At 39.9% G+C, this 18235-nt stretch overlaps 1 protein-coding gene across 5 annotated transcripts in view; it reads right to left on the bottom strand.

The window, feature by feature from the left end:
* Positions 1-401: 401 nt before the first annotated feature.
* Positions 402-18235, bottom strand: part of PWWP2A (PWWP domain containing 2A) — a 35994-nt gene continuing 18160 nt past the window's right edge. The window contains exons 2-4 of one of the 5 annotated variants that reach the window (XR_006101714.1): positions 13612-15309; positions 9733-9860; positions 444-554 (exon numbers count right to left, since the gene is read on the bottom strand). Coding sequence is in view for 3 of the 5 variants with exons in the window: in XM_042447369.1 (XP_042303303.1) it covers positions 13626-15309 (1684 nt within the window). In the remaining 2 variants the exon portion in view is untranslated. Of the gene's footprint in view, positions 555-9732; positions 9861-10154; positions 12045-13611; positions 15310-18235 lie in introns of those variants that run through there. The other 4 variants (XR_006101715.1, XM_042447371.1, XM_042447369.1 and 1 more) reach the window with 4 other exon arrangements.

Below are 18235 nucleotides of genomic sequence, written 5' to 3'. Positions count from 1 at the left end.
AACCTTGGTCTCAAAACAGGCCTGTCAGTACTTGTCACCATAGCTGAATTTGGAAATGCTTCCAGTAAAAAGGTTACAGCTCTGCTAACACCTGCACTAAAGACTAAAGATTGTTAAGATGTAAAATATAACATATGCTAAGAACAAAAGTAAATGTTCATAAGTTTTCAGACAACTTTCCATGTGTCTTGACTCCATTGCTGAGGTCTATTCACACTATCACATTTGAAGAGTATGAGTACATTTTGTGAGACTTCATACTAGTAATTCAAGTGGTTTCTTGCATGTTCATTTTGAACAGGCTCCTTGGCTCATGCCTTATTGCAACAAAAAAAGTTTATAAAATAATTTTCTAATAGCTCAGCTCCCAAAGTAAATTTACAATAAGTATGCATGTCCTGGAAAAGGGGTGAGTTTCTTTTTAAAAAGCTCCTCCCAGTGTACACCATGATCTAGATTTAAGTTTCAGGTGTATGTCACTTCTGGTTAGCTGATCCTTTTCATGCCAATGTTGAGAACTTCCATAAATACAGCAACTGACTAATGTCTCTGAGCTGGAAAGAAGAGAAAAAAGAAATATCAGTTAGAAGTAGAAGCTTATTTCTGCATTTTACTCCTCTTTAAAAGGACATCAGGAAAGAGATTATCAGGCACAAACTTTTTTTTCACTGAAGTAACTGGGAAAGATTTTTATTAAGTCCCACAAATAAATAATAAGAAACACTCAAAAGTACCCTCATCAGCACACTTCTTTCCTAAATTCTGCCATCCTTTCAACTATGCTGCATGGTAACTCAGTACAATTCCCGTATTTCAGATAGGAGTTTGGAAATTACTGTTACCTAAGACTACCTAGTGATTTATGGTAGAGGTTTGATTTGAGCCAGGAACTTTTAATGTATAGCTTGGTCTCTCTAATAGCCTTTATTCAGTACTGATTTCCTTTTTAAGGTTCTCTACTGTCACAGTTTATTCATTCCACATCTTGGCATTCAATTTAAACAGCTACACTTTAAGTAGATGCAAAAAAGACACTCAACTTATCCCAGAAAGATTTAAATATACACTTATGTGGTAGGTTGTAGTTACAGACCTTGACCAACTGTTTGGTTGCTTATTATTTTCCCATAATGGTGCTAACAGGATACAGTGCCATACTGTCAAGTTTGATGTACATGTAAATTGAAACTTGCCAAGGAAATTCAACACTGTCACATTTGACCTCAAAAGAGGAAATGTCAAAATATATATTTATTAAATTAATTTCCTCCAAAAAGGGAACCAGTAGAAATGGGAGCTGAGACAGCCACGTCTCTCCAGAATGCTTGCGGATCACACAAAACCACAATAACAGAAGCTGAGCTACAATATAAACTAGTCAGGAAAAGCATCTCTATGTCCAAAAGCACCACAGCTCTGACAGAGAAGGCCAAATTTCTCACAGAGCAACAAATCCCAGAATTCCATAGCCATGGCAGTTTCATATTTTACTTTAAGCCTAATTCTGGCTGTTTGGGAATATTGGGTGAGACTGTAGTTGGGGGCAGTTTTGTGTCTTTGGGGACAAAAAATGGGGTGACAAAATGGGTTAGGGTTCACATGACCCACAAGCTTGCATCATTCCTATTCCTTCTCTAAAGGATTGTGAGGAGCTTAGAATCATAGAATTATAGAGCTGGAAGAGACCACAAGGGCCATCCAGTTCAATCCCCTGCTATTCAGGAACTCACAATCAAAGCATCTCCAATAGATGACTATCCAGCCCCTCTTTTAAAGCCTCCAAAGGAGACTCCACTACACTCCAAGGGAGTGTGTTCCACTGTTGAACAGCCCTTACTGTTAGGAAGTTCCTCCTAATGTTGAAGTGGAATCTCTTTTCCTGTAGCTTGCATCCATTGTTCCGGGTCCTGTTCTCTGGAGCAGCAGAAAACAAGCTTGCTCCATCCTTAATGTGACACCCTTTCAAATACTTAAACAGGGCTATCATATCACCGCTTGACCGTCTCTTCTTCAAGCTAAACATACCCAGCTCCCTAGGTCTCTCCTCATAAGGCATAGTTTCCAGACCCTTCATTATTTTCGACACCCTCCTCTGGACATGCTCCAGCTTGTCAACATCCTTTTTGAATCGTCGTGCCCAGAACTGGACACAGTATTCCAAGTGAGGTCTGACTAAAGCAGAATAGAGTAGTCCTATTCCCTCAATCTAGACACGGTATTTCTATTTATGCAGCCTAGAATCGCATTGGCATTTTAGCTACTGCATTACACTATTGATTCATGTTCAACTTGTGGTCTACTAGGACTCCTAGATCCCTTTTACAGGTACTGCTGTTAAGCCAGGTGACCCCCATCCTATATATGTTCATTTCATTTTTTTCAGTTTTGGCCTAGTTTTCTAATCTATTAAATTCATTTTGAAATTGATCCTGTCCTCTGGAGTATTTGCAGATGACACCTAATTTGGTGTTACCTACAAATTTCATAACCATGCCCTCGCAAATTTCATACTTATCTAGCTATTGGATGACAAAATAGTACAGAGCAGCTGAATTAATTCTTTCCATTTGTGTTCACTGTATAAGATGTGGACAGATACTTATGCATGAACTGACATTTCTGGAAAGAGTCAAAAGCTGAGGCAACACAATGGTGACAAAAGGTGAAACTATTCATTCCAGATGGTATCCATTTGACAGTTCCTAAACAATTCCAGTATGAAATGGCTGTGCACAAAAAGTACACAGTATGTCTCTCAGTTCAGCCTCTGTACCAGAAAACTAGAAAGTGGCCAATACAGTACAATGCCAATGAAACAAAAACAAGGAGGGTGGAATTCAGAAAATAACAGGCTGGTTAGCTTAATATCCCTTTTGGAAAATTAATGGAGAACATTACCAATAGATCTAATTATGAAGCCTATAAGACCTTTTGAAAGATTCAAGGCTGGGATTCTGGTGGTGCCATGTGCCCATGTAATTTGTTAGGCTATCTGTGAGATCCTCAAGCAATGGCCAATCCACTCCTAAGGCAGCTGTCATGACCTTTTACTGGACAGAGAAGTGACTAAGAATATACAGGTGGAAGAATGAGGCTGCTCTCAACAGCTTTCTTTCCCCCAGTTGCAGAACTGCAGCTGCCTGATCACGTCCCTCCTTGACAGTGAAGGTCCATAGCTGTTTACCCAGGGGAGGCAGTCACAGATGGAGGAGGAGAGGGTCAAAGCAGAGAATTACACTCCACATGGGCCAGGAGTCTTTATCAAGGTTTACAAACAAAGCTCCTCACCAGTGTCTTGAGTGGCAGTCATGAGGTGATCTTGTGGCTTGTAACTGATAAAAGAACAGGATGAAAAGAGCAGCAGCAGCTGGCATATTTTCAAAATGGAACCCAAAAAATATGCAATGGAACTATTTATTTTTAACTTGTTAGAAAAATGATCTAGTGTATACCTGACATAGTGGCCACATTTGTTGACGACACCAAATTACCGACTTTTCCAGACTGGATGAAAAGGGCCTCAAAATGGCAAATATATTAAACAACTGTAAAGTACACACACTGGGACATACACATGGATGGGATCTGAACTGGTTTTGAATGACCAAGAAAAGAATCTTGGACTTGTGGTGTATCACTTCATGTATATATTGACCCAGAATATGATCAAGGGTGATATGATCGAGGGCGACTTTCCCGAGAAAAGGTGTATTATAATATTTTTAATTTAGAAAAATATGCAAGACAGGGAAATGAGAAAAGTATAAAAAGTATGCATGACATTGGAAAATAAACTAAAATGTTTTGTTCCTTATGATACCAGAACTGCAATGAAACGGAAGGTTGGAGATTCAGGAGAGAAAAGAAGAAGAAATACAGCCACCCCTCCATTTTTGCTGACTTGAAGTCCACGGTTTTGATTACTCATGAAGAGGTGAGACCCATTGGCTAAAATGGTGCAAGCACCCATGCCACACACACAGAAGTGTGCAACCGTTCAGGCCAATGGGGCTTAAATATATGTGAGTTCCCATTTTCACAGGCAGTCTGGAATGAATTCTCTGCAAAAATGGAGGGGCAACTGTATTGCACAAATAATACAAAATTTACTACTGCAACAGAGAATGATAGCCACCAACCTGAATGGCTAACAAGGCAAATTCAGGTGAGGCTACTAGTCATAATATATTAGACAGCAAGTGTTTGAATGCCAGTTGCAGGGGGACACAAGCATAAAGGTGCTCCTTACTGCATTCATGGTTTGCTTGTTGGCTCCCAAACAGCATCTTGCTGGCAGGAACAGAATGTTGCACTAAAAAGGGCTTTTTGTCTGATTAGCACAGCCCTATACATTCCTACTAACTGAAGTACTAAAAGTATTTGAAGCAGAGCAGAAATGAAGAACACAATAAATTTTCTCAAAGTTCAGTACATGACAGAAAAACCTCCAACAACTCAATGCCATGCAGCCCAATTCACTGATCAAAGGGGATTATAAAAACAAACAAAACAGTTCTGTCTGTTCAGAGCAGTGTGCCATAGGTAGGGAGCAAGGCTATCGGCTTCAGATGGAAGAGAAACCAAAAAAAATGCAAATGGAGTCTAAGATCATTAGGTGGAAATACAATGTTGGGGGGGGGTGTGCCTCAGCAGAAAATATTGATAAATCTATCAAAGAGCTCACATAATAAACATAGGCCTCTTGCAATTAGCCCATTTCCAAGGGAAAGATTTAGCACAAGACAGGGGACAGATACATGATTCCCCCTTGCCCGCTTTCCATTTTCAAGGAAGACCATAGAAAAGCCACAGTGATGAGGGGTATTGGCCACTAAGTCTTCCCACAATGAAGTAGAATCAAAAAGGCCCTTGCAAGACAGAAAGGCACTTCCATTTGTACAACTTATCTCCTGAATTACACTGATTCCTACCTCTTGGTGTGGCAAATGTCTCCCCACTTCTGCTTCCTTATGCTTTATTACACACCACCCTGGAAACCATCTGTTATTCAAGAGCAGAATTTCAGAGGTTATGGGGAGGAAGAAGTGGAAAAGCCTAGTTTGGGAGCAGAATTTTATTGCCCCACTTTGGCTCTAACCCAGTATCAAAGTTATCAGAATAGTTATATTCATTCTAACATGAGGAGGATGAAATTTGCCAGGATGAGACTATCGGTTCCAGATTTACAGTTTTAATTATCTATTCCAAGTTTCTGTTTGGATTGTTACCATGACATTTCTGTAACACTAAGATATGCCCAAGCCTGAGCACCTATATGCTGTCACACTGGTCTTGGGATAAGGCCAGTAGGAGTCCTACAACAACTGACATGATCCATGCCTTGGAATCAGGTAGCATACAGCAGTAAAATCCCACAACCCTCTGCACTAAGTGAGGCAGACCACCAACTACCAAGCTAAAGGATGGGTAGACTAGAAATACAACTCCAGACTGTAAGAAGGGAAACTACCGAAAGTCTTATCTTGGCGGGGGGGGGGGGGGGGGGAGGTATTAGCATGCTGTGCAGAAAGTTATTCCATATGCTACGACTAAGAGTAAATACAGCATGTTCTAGTGATCCTATCACTTGAATGCCCAGCAGCACCCCATGCATGTTTTGCTCCCCATTACCTCTAGGTCCAGTGACTGCTACAGCTTGACTGTAGTTTGTTTAATTATAATAATAATAATAATAAATAGAAGCCATTCAGGGACAATGAGTGGAAGCAATGACAGAGCTTTGAACAACATATGGCATCATAAATCCAGGCAGAGGTTCTTTGTTCCTGCAAATGAGCTGAAGACAGTTGGTAAGGAAACCAGTGACTCTAGACCAAAGGCCTCTTGGTGAGTTATGCTAGTGTAATCTGGGGTTATAGTGGCAGAATTATTTTTTCTGACATTGTGAAAGTTAGCACCCAGCACCTCCTTACACACTGGTTTCACCAGACTGCATAGCTTCTGGACAATGCTGGTGCAGCTCTGGCCTCTGGCTGCTTTGTGCCGCTGCATAAGAATAAGACATTGGCTTAAGTAAAGCTAGAACCTTATTGTTGATGACTTCAGATATGATCTGTCTCTGAATGGCAACAGAGTACATTAGTAGACAAGCCTGTATGACAGAACCAACAGAACTAAGGCAGGCTAGAATTCAGAATACCACCCACAACAAATAATAGTGACATGACATGGTGAACAATTTCCTGCTTGAGCCAGTTCTAATTTCTGACTAGAAATAGGTAGAAGAGCTATGTCTGAAAGAAGTCAACTATTCATGACTCTGGTATTTTTGCGCTGAGACAGACTGCCCTTAGTTTGATTCATAGGTACCCATATCAGCTTTTTAAAGAGGCATTAAAAATCTTCGTGCTTTTAATAGGGTTTTTGTCTTGACTTACGAGAAGTCTAATTGGCACGATTAGTTCTAGCTATATATAATGATATTCCCAGTCCTCAAATTGTTTTTGGGAGTATTTTTTAAGACAAGAGCTGAAATGTTGCTGTTCAAAGCAGTTTGTGTATTAGGAATGGGGTAACCATTCTTGGTGCATACCCAGCATAGCAAATGACAGATTGTGGAAGTTGTAATAAAAAAATCTGGGTGAGCACAGAATCCTAACCCCTGCTGTATACAATATAATAAGAAGGAAAAGCACATGTGTTTCAGGCTGCAACCCTATATATAAGTAACTGGGAGTGTGTGTGTATGCGCCTTCAAGTCATCTGTCAATTTATGGCAATCCCATGAATTTTGTAGCATTTTCTTAGGCAAGGAATATTCAAAAGAGGTGGTTTTGGCATTTCCTTCCTCTAAAATATAGCCTATAGCATCTGGTATTCACTGGCAGTCTCCCATCCAAATACTAACCAGAGCTGACCTGCTTAGCTTCCAAGATCAGACTGGATCTGGTGCCTTTAGGTTGGCCTGTCACACTACATTCAGTAGCACTAATTTTGGTAGATATGCAGACTGTCATGTCATCCATGACTTTAGTGACTTAAGTCACTAAATGCAATTTTGTACAGGGTTCGTCAACAGTAAGGACTTAATCCTAGGAAAAATTTTCATAGGACTAGTTTAAGGATATCATTTACAAACTTGCTGGCACAATAAAAAAAAGCTCAAGCAATCATCTCCCCCACTTTCAGTTTCTCTTCTCATACGAAAGAGCAACAGAAAAATGTCATTTCAGATAAAAATTGTTGTTGTTGTTATATTTATTTGTATCCCGCTCTTTTCCCAGGACTGGGACTCAGAGCGGCTTCACAGCATTAAAAACAGTACAATTAAAAACATTTAAAAAGTACATTAAAAAGGAATTAAATTATTACAGTATTAAAACAGATAAGTTATTAAAAAAATAATAGCAGGAATGCTAGTGCTCTCCTTTTACCTTAAAGTAATCAGAACCAAAATACATCTTTATTTTTGGCTGAAAAGTAGGTTGTGTGTGCACATAAATTTAAATTAGTGGCAAGGTTTTCAACCCTCTCTTCAAATTTAAAATGCCCCTTTTTGGAAAGTGCTTTGTGAAGGCAGAGAGGAAGACCAAGGTATCTGTACTGTACCTGTCCTGCTCTCTCAGGCAACTAATAGCAACTGAGAAGCCACTTAAGTAGAGGAAATCATCTGGGGAAGATTTAGCACAGCCTGTTTCCAGGCAACCTAACTCTAATCCAGACTGTGGCTACTGTTTACAAATTGTGGATGACACTCATCAGAGGTTGGCTATAGCCCAAGATACAAAAGTATTGACCTAAAGCGCTGGTTTAGTTGCAAAAATTGGCATACTCCAGGAAGTATTAATCATAACTAAATCTACTGAGATCAATGTGATGAATTTCCATTGCATTGCTTTCAATGAGCCTTAGTTGTAACTACTGCTGACCTACCCAGCCTATCATTTGTTTCCACAGTAGTCAACCAGGTATCTACAGGAAGCACACAAGTGGGAACTGAATGCAATCATACCCTTTTGCCTTCTTCCCCACTCACTGGCATTCAGAGGCATACTGTGTTCAATACATAAAACGGCCATGAATTTCTCCTTCAAGGATCTGTGTATTTGAAGCCATACTAACTGTTGCAAAAACAAATTCCAGTCCAACTATGTGCTCTATTAAGAAATACTTTTTTAATTGTCACTGGGTGACCCATAGTTCTAGCACCTTGTTGGACATGGATGTGTTCTGATTTACTGCTGTCTCCTTTTATTCATCTTTTCCCTAAACTAGTGACTATATTGAATCTCCCCCTCCCTGAGCGTACAACATATTCCATTATATAGAGCAACAGACATAGCAGTCACTGACAGATACCAGAAGGCTGGGATGTCTGTCCAATACAAAACATTGCCCAAATGGGTCATTTAACATACCCACTGAGAATTCTGTTTTCCAACAGCAAATTCAAAGCTGCTGCCCGAGTTACTGTAACTTGTATTATTACTAGGGCAAATTTCAATAGTAAAATTAATTCAGTAACTATTAAGAGATACTCTGCAATCACTCCCATTTGACTTGAAAATTAGTACTGTCTCTTTATTACTGTCAGGTTAACTTTACGTTGTCATTGGAGTGGTATGTACACATTCATCTCAAACAGCAAACCCATTACTTTGCAATTTTTTGCCAGCTGATTTCCTGTCTTCCAGATGTCCAGGAGTATCTTTTGTCTAGAGCTTAGTTAACATAGAATGTAAATTCTAGATTATTTACTACTGTTTTCACTGTTTTACGAGACTGAAGTAATCAAGATTTCCCATGCTCTTTTACCAATGAAATTATGCACCATTTAAAGCTGTCTTGCCTCTTTAAGTATGTGCAGCTGACCTTGCTTAAGTATCCCTTTGGTCCATTACCAAGCTGTGGCAGAACTTGTCTACAGAACAGATTAACACATACTAAAGAGGATGTTAAAATAACCATGCTAGTCAGTCCCTGTTAAAATGCTTCCAAACTGTGACTGTAATCCAGAGGGACATGCACACATATTCTGCAACGACATCTTTTGTTATTCCGAGTTTGCTTTAAATTGGTTACATTTTGCAGTAGTGATGCATGAAAAGTAATTTAGCAGGAAAATTTAGCTATACATAACCATTTGGTAGTAATAATGCTAGATTTGGAAATGCTATGAAAAATGTGTACAATGGGACCTCGCCATCGGTGGGCTTGCCATCCATGTATCTTAGCATCCGCAAATGGCAAGCCCCATTGTTCCCAATGGTGGTATGTGTATGCAGCCACTCACACATCACACCACCATTAGGTACAACATGACTTGAGGTGCCATGTTTTTTGTATCCTTGGTGGGGTCCAGAATGGATCTCCCACAGATATGAAAGTCCAGCTCTATTATGGGAACTTGAGGAAGAACTAGAATTGCAAACCAAAGTTAAGCAGATCAGGATTTTCCCATTCAGCAGTTGTTAAATCCAGGCCTTCAATAGCACTTTCAAGACCAATTGTGGCAAAAGCTCCTGTAAATTACAGTCTACTTCTTCAGATACATCTGAAGACGTCTAGCCCATGAAAGATTATGCCATAATATGTTATCTTTTAAGGGGCTTTAAGATTATTTGTTGTTTTTACGAGACATTCTGAGAAAGGCTTGTTGCTAGCTTCAACGTGTACATAAACACACAGAATAAAGACCCCCCCTCCCCGTTAAGAACTATAGTGGTTGTTTGCAAATTCAGGAAGGTGTAAAATCAATCAATGAAAACTCACATGAGTGTATCTTGGATTTGGTGATAGGCCTACTTGGGTTGTAATTCTGCAATCCCATAAGGCCTGGGCACTTGACTCCTGCTAAAATGTGAACATACAACTCGTGCAGAACTGTGATTATAGGACTCCTGCAACAAGGAAACATGGAAACAAATTTGATACAGGTTGAGTCTCCCTTATCGAAAATGCTTGGAACTGGAGGCTTTGGATTTCAGATTTTTTAAAAAATGTTTTTGAATACCTACATTTGCATATGGATACATAATGAGATATCTTAGAGATGAGGCCCATCTAGATACAAAATTCATTTATCTTTCATGTACATGTTACACAGATAGCATGAAGGTAATTTTATACAATATTTTAAATAATTCCGTGCATGGAACAGTTTGTGTACATTGAACCATCAGAAAGCAAAGGCATCACTATCTCTGCCACCCATGGAAAAAAAGTTTTGGATTTTGGAGTTCCAGATAAGGGAGGCTCAACCTGTAGGCGGTTTCAAGATGGTGTGAGAGCTCCATTAACAGCTAATGGCTTGCAACTGTTTTGCCTACAAGATTAAGCACCTCATTCATCAATCACTCTGCTGCTGAATAAACTATTCCAGTTTTAGTTTTGACTATGAATTATCAAAAGTGAAGCATGAAACTACCTGAACTGTTTACTTAAGATACCATATACAAACCAAGAGGCTGCACAGACATTTTAATGGTGCCTTGTGTTAAAATGCAGGCAGAACTTTTCACCAGATTTGTATCCCAAACTCAACAGGTTGGATATTTTAAAATCTTGCCAATGTGTACAGTCCCTGTATGTGTGCCTGGAATCCCACATCCTCCTTGGCACTTCTCATTCCATTTCCTAAAAAACTGCAGATCAGTGAAAATCAGCAACATCATCTTCCCTGAACAAAGCTGAAGAAGTGCTTTCTGTTCTCACAGTAAGCCTCTCAAATGCAAGCCACAATATGTTTTCTACTTTGGGGTTCCTTCTTGAATAGCAGCTTCCACTTAGAAGCCTGGAAGCATCCAAAACAAAATGATCTAGGTATGCATCTTCACAGTAAACTGATAATAATTACATTTCCATGGCACCTCTCTGGTTAAGAATATTAAACCATAGATGCCAGGTACCAAGACTTGTGCAGCATGCACAATGACATTGATATGGATTGGTCACCAATAAGAATAGACCACTGAGTCAATGGGATGTAACTACATGGTGACCATTCAGCAGTTCAGGTCATTATTTCATCACTGGTAAGATCCAAATGTCACTAAACTCCTCCAGTATTTCCCCGAGGGCATCAAGCAAAGAGACTAAGGCTGTCTGAGAATAGCATGAGATTTACAGCGAGTGTAATTTCTGCTCCTCACTACTAGGCAATGTATGAACCGCTAGACTTCAACTTATGGGTGATTTCACTGACCTATGGAACTGGGAGGAACATAAACATGAGGACATGTTATTATTTATCTTCATTTTTTACTAAACCAAGTCTTCAGTACCAAATTATAGTCTTAGTATTACTCCAGTGTATTAGGCTGCATGTATTCAAAACAAATTCTTGAAGACTTGTATAAAAAAAAGTATTAATCTTATTTTTTTATTACATACACCCACCCATAAAATCAGCATGTAACCCCATGCATTATCCATTTCATAATGTGCACAGTGGCCCTAAATGGGAACTGTTTTTTCAAAACTGCAGCAAACACTAAAAGCTATCTGCTACACTGTGCATTTTTAAAAATTAAAATGCTGAACACAGCCTACATTCTTCTTCATTTACATACTGTATTTGTTTCTGTTTGCAGGAAAGAATACATAATACAGGAGCAAAACAGTGTTGCATGCTATTAATTTTGTGTGTTTTCTAATTTCAAAAAGCATTGACTGGATGCAAATTTAAATGAGATTTGGAAATTCATGATAAACTATCCCTATTGCAAAGAAGTCCTCAGGAAGAGTTGAAAAACTAGTTAGATCAGATTTCAAAATTATGTGCACGCTGATTAACAAGATTAAAAATTGCAAGCTAACTCCAACAGCAATCCTACCCAATGAAATGAATGGGACTATAATCACAACTAATAAATTTCATCAATTTCAGTGGGCAGAACACTGAATTTAGCTTTTAATGTTTTGGAATAAAATTAATCATGTTTGAATATTATGGGGAAAACACATACCTTAGCATCAAACTATAGTAACAGAGCCTTTGTATTTAAGATAAAACAAACTGGAGTTTAGATTAGCTTCAGGTCTTTTTTCTTCCTTTTTCTTTTTTCCTTCCCAAATGCTTGCTCCTAAAATTGGGAGGGGGCACTTTTTACATCAGTGTAAGAATACAAACACAAACTAATCAAGTCCATTGCAAAATCTCATGTCTAAGTGAATCAAGTGCATTAAAATGCCCAATGCAAGGCAGGAAACAGGCAGAATATCTAAGAGCAAGATGGGATTTAGGTAGCATCAAACACAAGGGGGGGGATCCTTACAAAAACATTTTTGGGTTGTCAATGATTTACTTGGGAAAATAAATAGTTGAATTTATAAAAACAAAACAAAACAGAACCTTTAAAAATTTTTGAACACCAGTAATGTTTTATATGCAGTTAATGAAACTACACTGGACGGCGTTGAGTGGAAGAACTAGTCCTTTAAGTCTCTAAATATTGTGTAAACAGAAAACAGCCTTGTTTCCTGATTTTTTCAAAGCTTTTTGAGAAACACACACAAATAATTAGATTTAGTCAATTTTATTTACAATTTTGTACATTTCAGAGCATTACACAATTACATTTCCATATTTTCTGACCTGCAAACAGATACCTTAAATGGAAATATTTTTTTAAAAAAATGCAGTTCGGTACATCCAAATGCAACAATTACACATCTGACAGTTCACAAAGTGTAATTTACTAGGACGTATCCTAAGAATTTAAGAACAAGTAGTCAGGGGGGAAAATCTGACTTAATTATATACAGAACACAAAATCTCTCAAACTAATCTAATCCCTCAGGACAATTGTCCTAGGAGCACCTCACCCACCCTCAGATAGGAAGGTATGATTCATACTTAATGCAGCATTAACAGCCCTGGATCCTAAACATGGAGGGGCTATTCAGACCTGCCGGGGAACAACTGGCTTCCTGTTAACTTTCCAAAACCTGAAGTTCATACTTCTATCCTTGGGTGCATTGCATAACTGAGTGTTTGGAAAGAGGTGACTGCCAAGACCCATATACTAATGATTAAACATTGTTAGCTGGTTGCAAATTAAACTGGTTTCTAAATAGGATTTAAAGTGACCAGTGGGAATGAAAGTATTTTTAGCCATAGAATGACTCTTTGGGCCCACTTATACTATTAGGATTAGTTGGGGTAAAAACACAGAAATAAAAGCTCCAGGCATGCACAGGGTGCCAAGGGCCCTGCATTCAAGGTGGATCGTCTAGATCACATCTACAATTTCCATTTCTTGGGTTAACCATCCCTCCTCCCCCACCCCCGCTGTCCACACACTGAAATGGTATATACAGTGAGTAGAAACTAGTAAAAATTCCCTGCAAATAAACTGCTCTTCAGCTGAGGTTATGGCTCCTGTGCATGGGGGTGGTCAGAAGAATTTTTTAACTTTTACAAAAAAAAATTCAGAGTCCTTTTGAAAAATACTGAGATCTCATTTTAGGTTAATTTGATTGCATGTACAATTTGTTTAGTATAACTTTCAGTCAAGGCATTGCTACAAATGGAAATTTCAGTATAAAAAAGCAGCCAAATGAGTGCAATTCTTGTGTTTAATTGGCCAAGTCCTTCATAGTATTTAACTAGGCTAGACATTTCAAGGAGCCTTCACATTTCTTGCCTACCTTACTTCTTATGTTCATGTTTCAAACTGTGTCAGCAGGGCCCGAACTTCAGGAGTTAGCTGCTTAGCAGCTTTGGCTGCTTCTGTAATGGCCTTGCGGTAAAGACCTTTTCTCTTCTTATTAAATCGCGACTGAAAGTTTTCTAAAAAAGGGGAGAGCTGTGAAAGAGCAAGGAAAGATGTTGTTGGGGACCCAAACCATGAAATACGAGCTTCCTGTCGGACTAAAAGGCCGTTATCTTTCCGGCTCACAGTTATAGTAAGAATACGGGCTGGCCACCATGGGAAGCCATATATCTTGGCCCAAACAATGTCTCCTACACATATGGTCCTGCCATCTGGTGTGACACATTTAGAGACATTTTTTGAAAAAACTTTCATTTTCAAAGAATTACTGAGCTTTTTCTCTTCCTTTGAAGAGGACGAGGAGGAGGATGAGGAAGGTGCATGCATGCTGCCTGGAGGAAAATCAAAACTTTCAGTAGTGCTACACTCAGAGTTGGTGGACTTCAAGTCATCTGTGCTATCACTACTACAAACTGATGCACTGGAAGAGTCAGATTTCTTTTTATTAAGGGTCATGTAAACCGTTATATTGCTTTTGCTGCCTCTCTTGCCCAGTGTCTGCTGTTCATCCTGATCAACAGGTACATGCACTTCACTTGTGTCCTGAACCTCACTGCTGGCCTCTTCAGGGCCTTCTGAGGGGCTCTGATTTTCTGAAGGGGCCTCACCTGCTGAGCGGGTAGAGGAGCAGCGAGACTGGGGCTTAGCTGCCATCTTGCCACTCTGCAATTTCTCAAGCCCTGTCTTGAGAGAGGAGTCGTTTTCTTCATTTCGGTACCTTTGTGGCTTCAGACGCAATCTTGGAGGTAGGGAACCTGAGCTGGTGTTTTGAAGACGCCGCGTGAAGTGGACCTTTGAATGTGCATTTTTGGAAGTAGAGGTTGCACTCTGTTTCTTTTGTGCCTTCTCTTTGGCTATTTTCAACACTTCTCGAGCTTTTGCATGATCCATGTTTTTACTCTGGAGAACCTTTTTAGTATTTAACTGTGTTTTTGATGTATTTCCTTGAGTGGTAACTTTAACTACTCTGCTTCTGCTGTGGGCAATATTTGCAACTTTGACCACAGAATTTTTTTTCTGGCTTTCAGTTTGGCTTTTCCCATCAACTTTATGATCAGTTTTAATTTTTTTATTCACAGTAGTTATGCTCTCATTTCTTCGCTTTCTACTATCATCATACCTTGGGGAGTCACTTGCATTGCTGCCTTTCTTAATTTCTTTTTTTTCTGCAACAATGCTGTTCTTACATTTGTCACATAAGACCTGTCTGGGTCGCAGTTTGATAGCATTCATAATAGAAGTGGGTTCCTCCCTGTACATTTTCCGCTTGGGCCGTTTAATTTTCCGAGGTGGAGGCTGAGGTATTGACTGGTTATATGTGTCCCTGATAAACAAAGGAGGAGGATATGGTGCTCCTTCATGGAAGAGGGGAGGTGGCTTGGAAGTCCATAGGCTTTTAGCCAGGCTGGGTTCTGATGGCTGGATGGGAGAAGAGTCCTTGACTACACCACTGACTTCACACTTCACCTGTGTCTCATCTTGGAATGGTTTACTCTGGAGCTGCATTGCTTCAGGTTTATCCTTGTATTCCCTTTTGGGAAATATGGTCACAGGGATTCCATGGGGTCCAAACCTTAATAAGAGAGAAACATAAGACGTAGTTAACAGCAAATCTCCACTTCATTCCTCTTTTCAGTCCAGAAAAGGACAGTTCTGACTATGACAATGTATTAACATTGCACAGTGCTGTTCAGAAAAAGCTTGTTATTTTATATTGGCACATCTTTTGTACCAAATAAGAAACCTATAACCTTGATCAGAAGGGCCTCTAAATATATATTTATCAAGGGTCAAGAAGGGAATTACTTTCCTGAGAACTACCCATGGGGTGACCCTCATCCTTCTGTAGCAGATTTTGGGAGGTGGATTATAGACAAGCACTCTCATATGGCAGCACTGCTTTTTTTGCTAGTAAAAATAAAAAAAACCCAGGTAAGGTCTAAATACCGTAAAGGCACCAGATACCATCTGATCTTGGAAGCTAAGCAAGGTTAGCTCTGGTTAGTTTATGGATGGAAGGCTGCCAACAAATACTAGGTGCTGTAGGCTAGATTTCAAATGAAGGAACTACTGGCAAAACCACCTCTCAGTATTCCTTGCCTAAGAAAACACTAAGAAATTCCTGTGGTCTGCATAAGAGGACAGACAGCTATAAATAAGGATCAGAGCACCGAGTGCTCTTACCAAAACCTACCCTTCATTCTATGCTCAGACACATTTTGCATTTCCTCTAGGCCACTGATTTAAAACCTTTCTGCTTTGAAGGAATTGCATTAACCTGCCCCCACCTACTGCAGACAGTTCTGGGAACACACTCCATTATCAGTATGATCAGTGATTAGGCCCTATCAGGTTTCATTGTTGCCATGTGGACTAAGGGTGCACTACAATAAAACAGATGGGCAAGCTGTCTTTCAGAAAAGCTTGTTGATCATTATTGGCTTTCCCATTGAGCAATGCCATGTTTTGCAGGAAATGTTTTTGAGAACCAATATTCCAGGGAGGCTATCATATAAAGAAAAAAAGTGTGTGCCTGATTTACAAAACTGTAGGTGTTTGGACAGATTTCATCATTTTAGGGCAAATCTATGTCAGGATTTCACAAATGGTAATTATCCCTTAAGATACCCTGCTTCATTATACACTAAAGTGTGAAGCTAAGGAGGGCCTATGATGCTCAACTGAAAAATGTAAGATAATTCTGACTTCGAAGCACCTTTTTATGTACTAGAGACAGAACTATCAGCTCCTAAACTCAAAGGAATCAATGTATTTCTTTTATAGCCAGCACATATTTACAGTGGTACCCCGGGATACGAATGCGCCGCCTTACGAAATTTCCGGGTTATGAAAAAAATCCAATTAAAAAAACTGTTCCGGGTTACGAAGGTTTTTTCGGGTTACGAAAAAATTTTTGGTGCTTTTCGGCGCTATTTCACACGAAATCGCGGCTTTTCCCCATTAGCGCCAATGGGTTTTTCGGCTTGCGAAGTATTCCGGGTTACGAAAGCGGCGGCGGAACGAATTAATTTCGTAACCCGGGGTACCACTGTATTGCCTTTCTGTGATCAGTATGCTATATATAGTATTTCTCTCATGCAAGCTTTGGAAACTTTCCCCTCTACTCTGCCACTCTTCATGTAGCCTGAAAAACAGTTTCTCAGATCTCCAGAGAAGGATTTAGAAGCACACAAGGAGGGAGGGACTACTGCCCAGTTGGATGAAATCTGGTATTCTGGAAAGAAAGACCACTGCCAGATCCTGCCCAAACACCCAATTCAAATATTTTACTTCTACCACTTTCTTCTTTCAGAAGCTTTGGACAGGTCTGTTTCAATTCACTGTCATACAGTTCTCATTATTCCTCCCCTTCAAAATATTGTGCTACCGTAGATAAGTGTTTTCTGATGCACAAAATTACTTCAGTATTAAGAACAGTAGATATACCAATTCTATTCTTTATTCTGAATCCCACCTACTTTATGAAAAAGCTTTTACATAATGGTTTGTTTTAATCTGTCCATGGGATAGGTCCACTTGCATGTTCCAAGTGCCAGAAATATGTGTGGGCAGGAAAAACTGAAGAATGACTAGAAAAAACAGGCAGGTCTGTCATCCATCTCTGTAAGTCATTAGAATGGAAATTAGAAAAAATGCATGAGTGGATAATTCACTCACGTTTATTTACTTCCTGTCAAACATGCAAGCCTGATGCAATGTTCAGACCAGGTTAGTTTATGTATTTTATAATGTTAGCTCCCTGAGCACCATTTTTTGTGATTAAATGGGATATAGGTTTAGTAAATACATTTCTTGCTTTATCCAAAAGCTAGAGCAGAATTTCATTGTTCTGCATTAAAGCTAGTTCATTCCATTGTAGCTTATTGAGGGCCCACACCTCTCCTCTGCGCGGCTTGGATTCCTTCAGCTCGAAGGGAGTTCACAGACTCCCTTTGGGCTGAGGAAATCCAAGCCTCACCGAGGAGAGGCCTGGACCGAGGGCCCATGCCTCTCCTTGGTGAGGCTTGGATTCCTTCAGCCCGAGGAGAGGCATGGGCCGCGTGGAGGAGAGGTCTGGGTACTCAGTCCAGGCCTCTTCTCAACATCTTGGATTTACTCAGCCCAAAGGGAGTCCACACACTCCCTTTGGGCTCAGGAAATCTAAGCTGCAAAGGAGAGGACTGGGCCGAGCGCCCAGTCCTCTCCTTTGCATCTTGGAACCTTGGCCCTCTCCTAACCCCAGCAGACTCCACTCCCCGTAGCAAAGCCAGGGCAGAAGCCACCATGCAGGAAGCAGGACTCAGGAAGTAAACAGGGAGGGAAGGAGACGGGGAGGGAAAAAAGGAGGGAGCTTTGTTATCAATGGTGGCGTGTGTGCATTGACAAGAACTTCTTGGCTCCTCCAGTTTATCCGACATTTTTGGTTTCCCAATGATTAGTCAGCCCATTTATATTGGATAATCGGGGTTCTACTGTATTTACAAAACTACCAGTAATTT

Source organism: Sceloporus undulatus, chromosome 2 (genome assembly GCF_019175285.1).
Source record: "Sceloporus undulatus isolate JIND9_A2432 ecotype Alabama chromosome 2, SceUnd_v1.1, whole genome shotgun sequence".
In the NCBI taxonomy this organism is placed as follows: domain Eukaryota; kingdom Metazoa; phylum Chordata; class Lepidosauria; order Squamata; family Phrynosomatidae; genus Sceloporus; species Sceloporus undulatus.
The sequence above is the reverse complement of the archived record's forward strand: the minus strand, read 5'-3'. Positions and strand labels throughout refer to the sequence as shown.